General features: G+C 40.2%; 1 protein-coding gene across 1 annotated transcript in view; it reads left to right on the top strand.

The window, feature by feature from the left end:
• LOC307018486 (FRAS1-related extracellular matrix protein 2-like) overlaps positions 1 to 13,638 on the top strand; it is a 56,282-nt gene that overhangs the window by 14,935 nt on the left and 27,709 nt on the right. Inside the window, exons 3-4 of the mRNA XM_079648725.1 lie at positions 4,250 to 4,396; positions 11,276 to 11,506. Coding sequence (XP_079504851.1) covers positions 4,250 to 4,396; positions 11,276 to 11,506 — 378 coding nt within the window. The remainder of the gene's footprint in view (positions 1 to 4,249; positions 4,397 to 11,275; positions 11,507 to 13,638) is intronic.

The raw sequence follows: 13,638 nt of genomic DNA, 5'->3' as shown, positions 1-13,638 counted from the left end.
TAAATAGCAGATTTAGCGATTGCTTTCTGGCCTGTGTTTCTCGAAAGCTTTCCATGGTGCGAGAGATCATTGGGTTTGTTGGTTGCCAGTTGCAGTGGGAGTTGGGTACTCGCATACAAAGGAGTGCAGAAGGCAGATGGAGAAGTAACAGTGAGGGAAGGGCCACACCGCCAGCAGCAGTGTAAATGAACCGAACAGCAGACGGCATCGCCTTGCTGTGAAAAATATCCTTTGATTTTTGGTGTGAAGTCCCAGACATGCAGTTCTGAACCTTGAGAAAGTCAAGACCGCCCTTAAAATAAGAGCTTGACCTCTTATTTCTTTCAAATAAATAATTAAGTAAGTAAGAAAACGTAATTTATTTATCCGGTGATGTTTTTCGTAATGTAATTTGAGCATGCAGCATTGGTTGTTAGAGTACAGTAGATGTGTCAGCTATCTCTGCGATCAAGAGCACAAAAGTCTCAAAGAAGGATAGGCACCCTCTCCCCAAACTTTAAAACCCTCTTAACACTACAATGGCAGACAATGTGTGTGCTACACATTAATGTGAGTTATGCTTATTGGGAAATTGGTTGTTAAAGACTTTGAAAAAGCATCTTGCCGAAGATTTAATGTGGTAATTTTGAAATTGCGGTCGCACTCCAGTTACAGAATGGCTCCTTTGTCCATATTCTTGTGCCTGGCAGTGGCCATTGACAGACTGTATAATGAATTTCTTGCCTTTCAGTCTGATTTCTTTATCATCCAAATAAGGAAATAAGTTGGCTGTTACATAAATCATAAACTAATTTGCAGTGTATTGTGTAAAACATCAAGTTGCCACGCTTCACTAAATGAAATACTTTTACCTCCAAATGTCCAGAGCTGCAAACACCATTAAAGTGGTTGAAATGGTGATTTGGTTGGATGGTGTAATATTTGTGGTTACTAAAAACCTAATGTGGATCTTACTAAGCTTTACCATCTACTCTCATGCAGACTCACACAGGCGTGGCAGACATGTGACTCATTCTCAAGTTAGCATAAGATCAATAATGTGTTTTCAGATTCTGCTTTAGAAAATCAAAAAGGACTTTCAACCTCACTTTGGCAAACACTCATTAACATCTCTTGACATCACATAGCCTCAAGTTTTTGACTTGAAAGGCTCGAGCCTCTACCTGAGGGTGAGAGTCTTTGCCAGCCTTTTCAGACAGATAGCAGATGCTAAGACCTACAGTATGTAAAGATCTGTAGGACTTGTTTTTATGTGCTTTTGAATGAATGATTGTATCTCCGTGTAGTGTTTCTCCTAGGGACAAAGTATACAGGATATATCTTTTAAAAGAGAAGGTTACAGAGAAAGGTTTGCTTCACTGTGGGAGAAGAGCCTGAATTGCTGTTTTTATAACAGGAAAATGAAGTTGCTTTTTGAGTGTATGATAACTGCTTTGCAAAGTTTGATTTTGGTTGTACAAAAATATGTCTGGGTCAAGGCTAATGTCTTTGTAAATGAATGCCAGTCGAGCAGCAGCATTATAATTTATTTTGAGTTATGTTTCTGGCCACTTAAGGAATAATTCAATATATGTGGATGGTAACCTTGCTCATTCTTTTAATGAACTAATAGGTAAAACACCAAACAGTGCTGGAAAGGTAGAAAACGGTGGATTTATCAGAGTTCTTTTGCTGAATGGGAGGTTGAGCATTTCGATTGATCAATACAGTCATTTGCTGGCCTAAAATAAAAGCTTTAGAAAAATACTAAGTTAATCTTGCTTGACCATATATTTGAGACTCTAGGCTCAGCTATTATATATTAAAGTGCTTACCATTAAATGTGACATCCCTTTTGACTGTCATGTTTTATAATCATTTATAAAAAATATCTTCCAACAGGACAGCTGTCGGTGATTTTGATGTAAAGTAAATCCTACATCACAAGCCACCTTCAAAACATAAGCATCAAAGTTTACTCTGCTGGAAGTTTTTTCTTTTCTGTAGAAACTATGATCCATAATTGGTCAAAATAAAGAAGAAAAAAATATTTTGCTGAGTTTTTGTTGGGAAAGCCTTTGAAAGAGGGTGAAAACTGAATTGTGCGCTATTGAGGATGATTTCAAAGCTGCTTTTTGGTATGGTCAGCACATGTGAGAGGTCTTTTATCCTTCTGAAAAGCTGGAGGAATGAGAACTGAGATCCTTATTGTCTGTCCACCGCTCCTTTAGTGTGAGGGAGGTCACGCATAAGGACTGGTACACACACACACAAACATGCACCCACAAACACAGACACTAAGAGCTCAGGCAGCTTATGCTACATTTACTATCAGGGATGAAAGTGAAGGTTGCAGCAGAGTTGGGATTGAAAAGTTGTTAGTGTTTGCTGTGGTGTGTTTGTGCGATTTTGCACTTGCACCCACTGAGTGAAGAGTCAACTTTGCCTACAGGCTTTTTGGCGGATACATGAGCTCTGATTATATTATGTGTCCTCACCTCAAAATGTTGAAGCGTTGAACTTTTCACCTCTGCTAGGTTTTAGCACCATGTAAGAGATGTATTCAAACAGACAGCTAGACACTTACAATATTCATACGTAGAAGGGCAGGGAATCATTTCCCTCTTTATGATGCTATTTATGATATAACTGTTATAGTGCAGGATTATTTAAAAAGTAGTACAACCTTCTTTTGCGCAAGGTCTGAAAAGCTATGCCCTGCTGCCGTTCATGAGCTCTACAATGATGGAGGTGAAATGCTCTGCTGTATGTGCTTTTAACAACCTTACAGCTCCAGCATTTAAGAAACAGCCTTTAAATTGTGTTCAATATAACTAAGTGATATTTCCTTTCTGACACCCTACACATTACGTCCTCGCGACAGTACTCCACCTCTTCATTTCCCTCTGCCAGCAAAACACTCAGACAGTTAGTTCAGCACTCACAGAAAATGCCATGCATACTTAGGCATTGTTTATTACTACACAAAAGATCCCATCACCTTATCTTTTATTCAAGTTTTACAATGCCATCATTATTTCCTTTCATTATGGCAGAACTCAGTCCTTTTCCCCCGCAGGTGGGTAAATTACCCACACAAAGCATCATCCAGCCTCTCCGCTTGCAGAGTGGCAGCTATTGAGAAGTTCTATTAGCTAAGCGCCGACATGATCATTTACTCTGCTAACGCCTCCTTAACAACACTGATTGGCTGGCATGCATTAAATCCTCAGGCTGATGTGCACAGGCGAGAAGAAAATACAGTTAAACCAAGGGACAATTGAATCTAATTGGAGAGCACATGAAAACAGATTGTCTCGTAAATAAAGAAATATACAATATTGTATGGTGTTCTTTTTTTATCTGTAAATATTCTGCAGCAGACGTGTTGGGAACAAAGTGCACATTGGAAATAATTAAAACACTTCTTCTTCATTACAGTTTTACAGTAATTGCCCCCTTGGGTCACATCATTTTCCCTCATAGTTTCCTTTCAGAGTTTTAAAAGAATATTGGAATCCGCTTTTGTGCTTAAATAGCCTTTCCAACACACACATTATTTCCATAGTGACAGTTCGTTCCCACTTAATATAAAATATAATTTAGTCATTATTACCTAATCAATTCAGGAAGGTATAAGGGTTTTTCAATGAAATATTTACAAAGAAACAACAACATATCTTTAGAAAGTGAACAGGATGGACAACATGTATTAAGGTCCCTTATTATACAGTTTTTCATCAATATATTATAGGTCTCAGATATATACAAAACATGTCTCGGGATTGTTTGGCTCCAAATACCAAACAGATCATTGCAGCATCCCATAATCCCCCCTCTAAAGTAACAGACAGAGAATCAGCCCTTTTGAAACAGTGCTGATTCTCTGTCTGTTACTTTAGATGAAAATAAGGAGCCACGCCCCTCTGAGAGATATTTGGTTAAAAAGAACAAAATGGTGCTCTAGGAGGAGATTCAGGTGATAAGGTGTGTGTGTGTGGGGGGGGGGGGTACCTTGTTTGGTGATTGGCTAATGGTTACACAAGCCAAAACATCGTTATGACATCATAAAGGGGCCAAAATCTGATCAGCTCATTTTCAGACAGGTTTTTATATAAATGGATCAGGACAAAAAGTGAGCAAAATATTTTTTCCTGAAACTTTCAGAGTCTCTTTACACAGAGGGGACACATGTTGATGTATAAAATACATAAAAAAAGTGCATTTTGCATGATAGGTCCCCTTTAATATAATTGTGTATTTTGTGCAGGTGGGAACAAACTCAAGGGACAGCAGTTCCGTCTCGACTGGGCCTGGATCTCTCTGGAGAGAGAGTACTACGTGGTGGACGAGGAGGACAAGTTCCTCGAGGTGGTGCTCAGGCGGAGAGGATACCTGGGAGAGACCTCTTTCATCGGTGAGTCTGTTGTTTTTCTGTCTCTCTCACTGCTTTTTGTTCTGGCGGGATGGCTCTTGGGACAGCAAGCATGATCAGTCATTCAATCTGTCAGCACAACACTCTGGGCTGGAGTGAAATATCAGATTGATCCTCTCTTTCTGTTTCCTAGCTTTCATCGTACCTCCAATACTTTACATTAGTGTTAATATCTGCTTTTTGTTGGTTCTACTTACCCTTCTTCTTGTGTGCTTCAAGCATAAAGAAAAAGTTTGCATAGAATAAAGTTTATGGAGCTCAGGGAAAGAACAACCTGAACCTTATTTTTCCACTTGTTTGCTTTATGAAGGTGAAGTGTGCACAATGTTGTCATTTGCTTCCCCGCAGTGCTTTATTTACTTATCTTTTACCTAGAGTGCTGTTCTCACATACACACATACTGTAGAGACCAAATGTATTTTCTAACAGTTGGAGCCAAAAAGCAATTGCAACGTTTTCCTCTCAACACACACTGTAACCGAATGTATCCTCTAACTCCTCTAATTCTGTTTGGCCTTGGGCCTTTTATGAGAATATTTGTTGTATTATGAGTTTGAGGCAGCTAGATGAGATAGTTCTTAGGTCTATGTGGTGCCCTGTGCAGAGGTTTCAGTAGCCCACACAATAAAAACAATGTCATGGAAAGTATTTCTTCTAAAATACAGTTTTGAAGCAAGCCATATTGGTTGTGGATGGGCAAATGGTTTGTCACTGTAAGGATATGAAATAGGCATCCAAAGAAATATGTCAAAGAAAAAAGCATCAAGCCGTGGATACAACCAAATACTCAAAGAAATCTCATCGAAAAAGAGCATTAACGGCTGTGAAATCACTGAGCTTAGATCAAGTCAGTGATACAATGACATCGTTAGTGTCACCATTAACAGAACTGTCACATCATCATCTCCTTGTCTCTATGTAAAGCAGGATTGTAAACATGAATGAGTGTTGATCTGTTCTATTAGTTTTTCTCGGAGGACCCTCAGGGCTCTAACACAAAAAACCAACAGTCAATCGTTTAGCGGTGAATGGTGGCTAACTGCTGCTTACAGTTTGACTAGCATTGTACACTCAATTCTCTCTCATGCACAAAACCTAGTTGTTGGTTGCATTTTATTCAGTGTGTAGAATTTCTTTTGACAATACACAGGAGGCAAAGTTAGTTGACTTTGTGTAGCTAGTTCAGGTAGTAGGTGAATCATGCCCCTAATTATAATGACAATTGTAATGAAAGTACGATCAGACCACATTTAAATACTCTCACACTTTTACCTAATAAGAAACATAGTGTACTTTTTGACTTTGTGCAATATGCTCATCATCTGAGTCTTGCACTTCAAATTTCTTTTAGCATCTGTTACATTGTATACCAAATTAGAACTGATTCGTTCTTTAAATTGAGCTTATCAACGATCTTAATTTGCCTTAGTCAGATGTCAGTGACTACCCTTAAGCATACGAGGCTGTAAATTGAATGAGACACTTTACATATTTAGACAGAACAATCAGTGGGCTCATCAGCAAACTTAAAAAACAAAGTCATCATCATTCTGGCTGCAGCCCAGCGCTCATTACTGTACAAAACACAGAGTGGGCAGTGAACACGCTGCTAGCTCTGCGTCACTCAAATCTCCAATCCTGACAGATACACAAAGATGGATGTCATACTTTTCAATATGTTATTTGACCAGCAGATGGAGGTGATTTAATGTAGGAAACCCACAATGTAAGTGCTTACGAGTGTTTGTGCTGTTGCAAAGGTTAAAAGGATGATGCTGGTGTTGTCCCTGAACGCTCCTCTTGGCCCTGACTTTGTCGTGCTGCAGCTGGTTCGCTCTGAGAGAAGCAGCAGCAGTAAGCAGCTTTTACTCACTCCCTTCTCTCATCATCATTCTGATCCCTTTTAATCGCTGGGTCAGGTAGCATCCCAGAGGAGCAGTTGATGTAAGCTTTAAGACTTATCTACCTGTGTGTATGCACGTGTGAATGTTGTATGTGATTCCTCTCGGGAAGTGTATCTGTTGAACACACATGAAAGCGTGCGTTTAGACTCTCATCTCTTTGCACAGGTGTCGGTGTGTGAGCACCTGGTTATCTCTGACCTCACACACAACACATGCTCACACATTCACTTTCAAGACCTCCTTTTGAATGAATGACTGGTAGACAGAAATGCATCAGTGTGAAAGTGCTTTCCATCAAGGCGGACGTAGATACAAGATTTTTGGGCTGAGGCATATTCATGGTTAAGTGGCAGAAGTTAAAGAGAGGGAATATTTGCTTTTAAGCACAAGGAGAATGTTGGATACACTCAAACACAGAATTAAACCAAATTCACCCTGACAGTGTTTTTTTAAATAGTGTATGTACGTTTTATGTATGTATCTCTGTGTGTTTCTCCGCCTAGTGTAGACCCGTGCAGGCACTGATGATGAAATACAATCTAGTTTAGGGCAACACAGAATGAAAAACAGAAACTGATCGAAGTCTAATAACTTTCATAGATTTCAATTTGCTGGGCTGGTGAACAGAAGAATGGAGCAAATGAACCAATAACAGAGTGGCAATATACTCCGGGTGGACAAAATAACAGGAACACCATACAATACAATCCAATACCCCCACTGTAATGGCGGTATTGGATTGATGTTTGGTGTCAATTGAACGCTATATAAGGGTGTAGTTTGTGACAGTGTTTAGCACATATCTCATTTAGAGTCAGTGTTGTTACGGCTCTCCTTGTGTTCATCTTTCATGTGTTTCGTCTAACCTTAGCGATTTATTTGTATTCTTTCTTACACAATAACTTAAAAGGATTTTGTAGAAAGCCCTATTTATAATGTGCATCATTCTCGAAATTGTTGATTGTAAGTAAACATGAAATCTAAATCATACAGATGATCAGAGATTAAGTCTCTGCCCAAAACAAATTTGAAGCACCTGGTTTGGGTTGGGATTGGCGTTGATTTTTCAAAATTCAGTTTGAACTAGTTTGGTTTAAATCAGGTCGATTCACTCCCTCGAAGCTGTTTTACTCAAAGTATATTTCTCAACCGTTTGTGAAGTGTGCTAAGATAATAATAACACTACACAATCAGAGCAATAAAGAGAGAAGTAAAAAAGGGAAAAAAATGTTGATGCTGAACGTACAGGTAGATAGACAGATCACATTAGATCAGACAGGCCATGTGTCATGTATGGAAACATGGATAAAAAAAACCCAGCGATGTTGCTGCTGCCTTAGTTGTAAGGGTTAGCCGATGAAAGCAGTTTTGCTGTGCCAGTCAACTGCGGAGGAGAGCTGTTACACATGCTTCATCTCCACAGGAAGTGGGGAGAGGATCAGTGAAGGAGGGAAGCAGAGATAAGATCAAGGTTCAGAAATGCCCCTGCGAAGCAGAGCTCCTGCAGAAACGGCTGGACAAGCGCATCGGATCAGATTGGATTCTTCTACCCCTGTTTTCAAGCTTACTCTCGAAGATGAGACCAACCTTTAGCTTTTTAGTCATGGGTGTTTTTCCTCCCATTACCGGTTGAGTCCTTTTTATTCCATCCTGTAACGTAATCTCCTTTGACACATCCACTTCCTCTATTTTACCTTCTTTCCTTTTCCTCCCTAATCTCTTCTCACCTCATTTTACCGTATAGGTCCTTTTGCTTCTAACCTGCGTTTCCTCATCAAAGACACTATGTCGCTTCTTCCTCCTCCCTTACTGCCTTACAGCACTCGGTCTGTGCCATAGGCTTTCTAGCGTTCTTCCTCCACCCACTCACCGTTTGTCATTTGTCTGTCTTGGATCTACCTTCTTCACTCTTGTCTGTCTCACTCCAGCGCACCACTTGTTTGCCAACTGTTCTTGCCCTTTCTATTTTCCCACTTCCTTGTGTGCGATCTGCAAGTGGTGTTCAACCATTGTAGTGTGTATCCTCTGGTTATTCTCCTATTGTGTATTGGTATAGTCACATCTTATTGCTCTATTTCCCCCGAGATACTCATCCTCTCCAAATGTATCCTTTCATTTTTGCCTTTCCTCTGTTGAGTATTGAGAAACTCCATAGGGAAACACGATAGAGATGAATGGTCCTCCTCCTTTTTTCCCCCTGCCTATGTCAAAGCCTATGTCCTCCTTTAAGATAGTTATTTGTGTCATTTTCTGGTCAGTCCTTGCTCAAAGACATAATTTGAGGATTGTTAACAAGGTTTACATTCCCCAGGTTGAATTCCTCATTATCTTTGCCGAACTGAGGTGAGACATTTTAATACAAGAATAGAAGGTGTTGCACCTCTGAATCTCTTTTTAAAAAATCTCCAACTTAGCTGCTTTGATAAGGAATAACCGTTATGATATAATGAGCATGATGGTTCCTACAATCGACACTTTCCTACAATCGACTCTTCATGAAGAATTGTATAAACTAGATCCAGCCAAACTTAACTGTTTGCAGATTTAGCTTTCATCAATGAAACAAACTACAATACAGAAGAAAAGAAAGGAAAGCTGTAGCAGCTATGAACACAATGTGTGAGTATTGTGAGTTTGTGTGTGTGTTATGGAAAAGAACACAAGGGACTGTGTTGAAGAAGATAATCTTAGAGATAAAAATACCTCGGCTGGGTGAAACCCCCCAGCTGTGAAGGAACCCCAGTGCCATCCCAGGCAATGCGTGTCCTTCCCCTCCAGGGGGTCCGGGAAAGGTGGCTGGATGAGACCCTCTTAAGATCAAAACTCCCTTTTTCCTGGCGTGTGTGTGTGTGTGTGTGTGTGTGTGTGTGTGTGTGTGTGTGTGTGTGTGTGTGTGTGTGTGTGTGTGTGTGTGTGTGTTTGTGTGTGTGTGCTATTTGATATGGATCAATTGATTGTCAGGATAGATAGAACTCTTTCTCTAAGAATATGAGATTTCATGCGTATGAGTCGTCTGTAATTCGGGGAAGGTGGCTGGATGAGACCCTCTTAAGATCAAAACTCCCTTTTTCCTGGCGTGTGTGTGTGTGTGTGTGTGTGTGTGTGTGTGTGTGTGTGTGTGTGTGTGTGTGTGTGTGTGTGTGTGCTATTTGATATGGATCAATTGATTGTCAGGATAGATAGAACTCTTTCTCTAAGAATATGAGATTTCATGCGTATGAGGCGTCTGTAATTGCCTCTCTATACTGTAAAGCAGTCTTCATTGATAGTGGCAGAGTCGGCTATTAAAAGTTCTCTCTCAGTTTATTGATCCTCTGCAAAAAAATATAAACTTGTTGCATGTTTGGATTTTGAATCTGGTCTACACGAAGATATCAAGACCGTTTCGACACACATTTCCATGAACTTTGCTGTCGATAGTCACGGTCTAGGTTTTTATTTATTGACCGATTAAGTGTATACTTGTGCAAGAGAAATGGCAGATAGACATAAAATGTACTATCAGATGATAAACACTTTGAATCAGATCTTGGGAATGTGTCAAACATCTTAAACTTCATTTTAGTGTCATGTTAGGTGAGAAACAGGAGTTCAGTTTTGTTTGCTTCTTCACTAAAGATGCTCCTTGATGTTAAATATAAAAGGTCTGATTAAGAACGCAGCTATTTAAAGGTGTTGTAAACTCACATTTTTGATGCACCTCATACAACATGACCCAGATTAGAGGCCACTCAGCAAGTGAACCATGGGTAGTCCTGATTGAACTTCCATTAGTCATCGCTCAGATTTCCCAGAGAGACTTTCTACAGACCCCCAGGGACGTTGATTTTTTTTGTCTTGTATTCGTGCAGCTGCAGTGAGCAATAGCAGCATCGTTAGCTCGTCCTTCGAAAATAAAAGCACAGAAGCAAAGACAGTTGAAAAATAACAATGCCTTTTATATTTTTGAAATGCTGCCGGCTACTGATCATATCAAACGTGCGAGTTCAGTATTTCATTATTGTTGGCTGGTGTGACCATCAGTGAACACAAAAAGAAACCCAGAAAGGCAGGACTTAGCACAAAAAAACCCTTAATGGCATTGTGATCAAATGAAATCCCTGCTTCACATATAATCAAATCGATTCGGTGCATTTTTAAGCGTGTATTGCCAGCTTAATTTGTCCACACAATACTCAGATCTTTTTAATTGTGTGTAAGACATAATGTATCCAGTCTCATCTGCTTGTCGTTGTCACCTTCCTTTTTTTCCTGTGTGTCTTAAAAGGGAAAACAAATCCTTTCATATGTACAGTCACAAGCATCAGCCTGGCATGGCTCTGCTCACCCTGTTCTTGTGAGGCACTGTGAATGCAAACAAAGGAATGTGTACAGCTCATTTCCAAATGTACATTATTGTATGGCTTCTGCCACCTGGCTTTCCTTGATGTGCGTTTGATGTGAAACCCAGCGGTACCAGTGAGCTCCGACACTTTGAAGAAGGTATGTTTATGAGCATCAATGTTAGATGGATCGTTGTAGAGTAGAACCACATGAAAGGCCTACTATAAATGAAATAGGAAGAGATTGAAGAGAACAGGAGACACACGCACACATTTGCATGCATAGCCAACAACCATGGTAGCTAATCCATCTCGGTAAGGTGGGATATGCTTATTTAAACGCTTCAGTATCAAATTCATTTCACACATTCCTGAGGCTCTGTGAGTGATCAGTGAAGAAATATAGACGCAGCGCTCGTTTTCACGCCACTCTGAACAACATTAAAGGGTGTGAATATCTTATCTGTGTTTCATCTGTTTCTCTCTTCTGCCTGTCACCCTTTAATGGTCGCTGTCTTTGTTTTGTCTTCACTTCTTTCTTGCTGTTTTTGTCTTTTCCGTTTTTTGTTCTCGCAATCTGGCCTGTTCTACTTTCCTCTTCCTTTTTGATGACTATCGCTCTCTTTATCTTTCAGGCATTGGCACCCAGGATGGTAGCGCGAAGAAGGACGAGGATTTCAAGGGTAAGTCCCAGAGGCAGGTCCAGTTCAACCCGGGGCAGACCACCGCCACGTGGAGGGTTCGGATACTGACTGATGGGAAGTACGAGCAGGCGGAGACCTTCCAGATTCTGCTCTCGGAGCCGGTGATGGGGGTGATGGAGTTCCCCGACACAGCAATAGTTGAGATCCTGGATCCTAGTGACGGTCAGTCCTGCATATCATACCCTGAGTACACACATGGAGACCACTGAATATTGTATTGTTGTGAACATATGATGGAGCTTTTTCTGCACATTTATATCGCAATAGACCATGAAGCTGAAATGCATTAATTCATTTTTGGACCATTTATTCAGAATAATCTCCGTTTATTCTGTCCTGGAAGTAACCATTTCTGGAGACTGAATACAGATGGAGAATATTAGGTGTTGGCAGCATCCAATTTATACAAGAGGGTTGCAAAGATTCTGTTTTAGGTTCATATATAGACTCAAACAAACAGATTTCAAAGGATTGTATTGCATTGAGAACTTTTTTTGTATTGATTAATTCTGTATTCTCCATCATCAACGATGTTGTTATTCAGTTTAGTGTCACTATTCCATATGAAATCCATTATTAAAAATCGAGATCAAACTAAGTGCCTCTACAGACAGACAATAAGATTGGGAAAAAAAGGTAATAGACCATATTGAGGGTTTTGCACACCCCACCAGACAAATATAACAGAGACAGGGAAGTTTCTGACATTTATAATGCACACCACACAAAATCCCAACTGCCACTCAAGTATTCCTGTTAGACAACAATGAAAAATACACAGGCCTTTAGAGTATATCACATTTGTTGTGTGAAGCATCAGTCAACTTGGCACACACAGAATGACGAATTGTCAATATAACTGCTCTCTAGTGCAGATATACAGTCATGTCAAAATCTATGGAGGCAAAGAAGAGAAATTATGACATGACAGACAGTGAGATATGAGGTACGGATGATACATATTTCCAGTTTTAACACTCACTGGAAATACCGAATGCTTAATCTTAAAACCCAATTCAACAAAATTAGTAGAGGTATTTGTTTATTTATATTTCCATTATCCTCAGGCCAATTCAAAGAATGCAAGCTTAATATAATGTTGCTGTTAAACTGTGAACGTCGGTCAACCGCCAAAAGGTTTGCACAGGAGTGTCTTATGCAAAATCTCACACAACTTCAGCCTTTTGCTTTCTCTCTTAAAAAAAGTTTATAATATGCCATTTTCAGCGTCCTCTGTCTTTGTTGCTTTGCCTGCAAATTTAAATGTTAATGGAATATTGAGTAGTGCGACAAACTCGCTGCTCTGCTCCATCAAGACCATATTAACTCCTATGCAGCTTTTACTTTCAGCTTTTGAATGCCTGGTCCCTTCCTCAAACCACCTTTTATATAATAATAGGTGAGCGACAAATATGTATACACCGAAGCCTGCATTATAGTGACTCACGCAACAGCTGCTCTCATCACTCTCCCTCTTTCATTTGCCTTATCATTCTTTCTCTTTCACCATTTCGTTATCCCTCTCTCTCCCCCCTCACATTCTCCTTCCTCAGTCTTTCCTCCCCTGTGGGTTAATTATGGTTTGTGTGGACTGGAGGAGCTGGTTTGTTTTCTATCATCTACAGGGATTGTCTAATGTGACAGAGATGTGGCAATCTGTACTCTAATGGGCCAGTGAAGCTTTAGCTATGCCTGTGGCATTAGCTGTACTCCAGCTTCTTTCTCTAATGATGAAAACTGGCTTTGTCTGGTCTTCTGGTTGGCCTGGAGAAACGCTCTCTCCCTAGAGGATATGTCAGCTGGGGTAATAGCTTTAGAGAAGCAGAGACCATCGCTACGCTTTGAAAAAAAAAAAAAGTTTCAAAATTAAGGAGAGCGTAAAAAAGCAGAATTTCTTCTACCAGCGCGGACAGTCTGTGTTTGTGTGCACACATGCCTGGAGCTCTTTTTTTGTATTGTTGTTTTTGCTTTTGTTATAAGAATGTGTATCCTCCACTGCCCTTCTGTATTAGCCTGTTGCTCCTTAAATTAATAACGAGGAGTGGGCTTGTCCTGTAGCGCGGCTGCCTGTGGTGAACACACTTTCATTGCTGCTGCAGACACAAGCTTTGTTTAATTACAGGGTGTGATATCCAAGCGTTCTACAAAACTGTGTTGCTTTCTTCATATATAATCCATGCAAAGTGCTGACTGAAGATGAAGGTAGCAGGCAGCTGGCTGTTTGACTGTTAGCTGCAAGCAGCACCAGCATCCTGCTGGAGTCAGTTATCCTTTTCTAGCATCCTTTATAGCAG

Source organism: Notothenia rossii (assembly GCF_949606895.1).
Source record: "Notothenia rossii genome assembly, chromosome: 9".
Lineage (NCBI taxonomy): Eukaryota > Metazoa > Chordata > Actinopteri > Perciformes > Nototheniidae > Notothenia > Notothenia rossii.
Note: the sequence above shows the minus strand (reverse complement) of the source record. Positions and strands in the feature narration are given on the sequence as shown.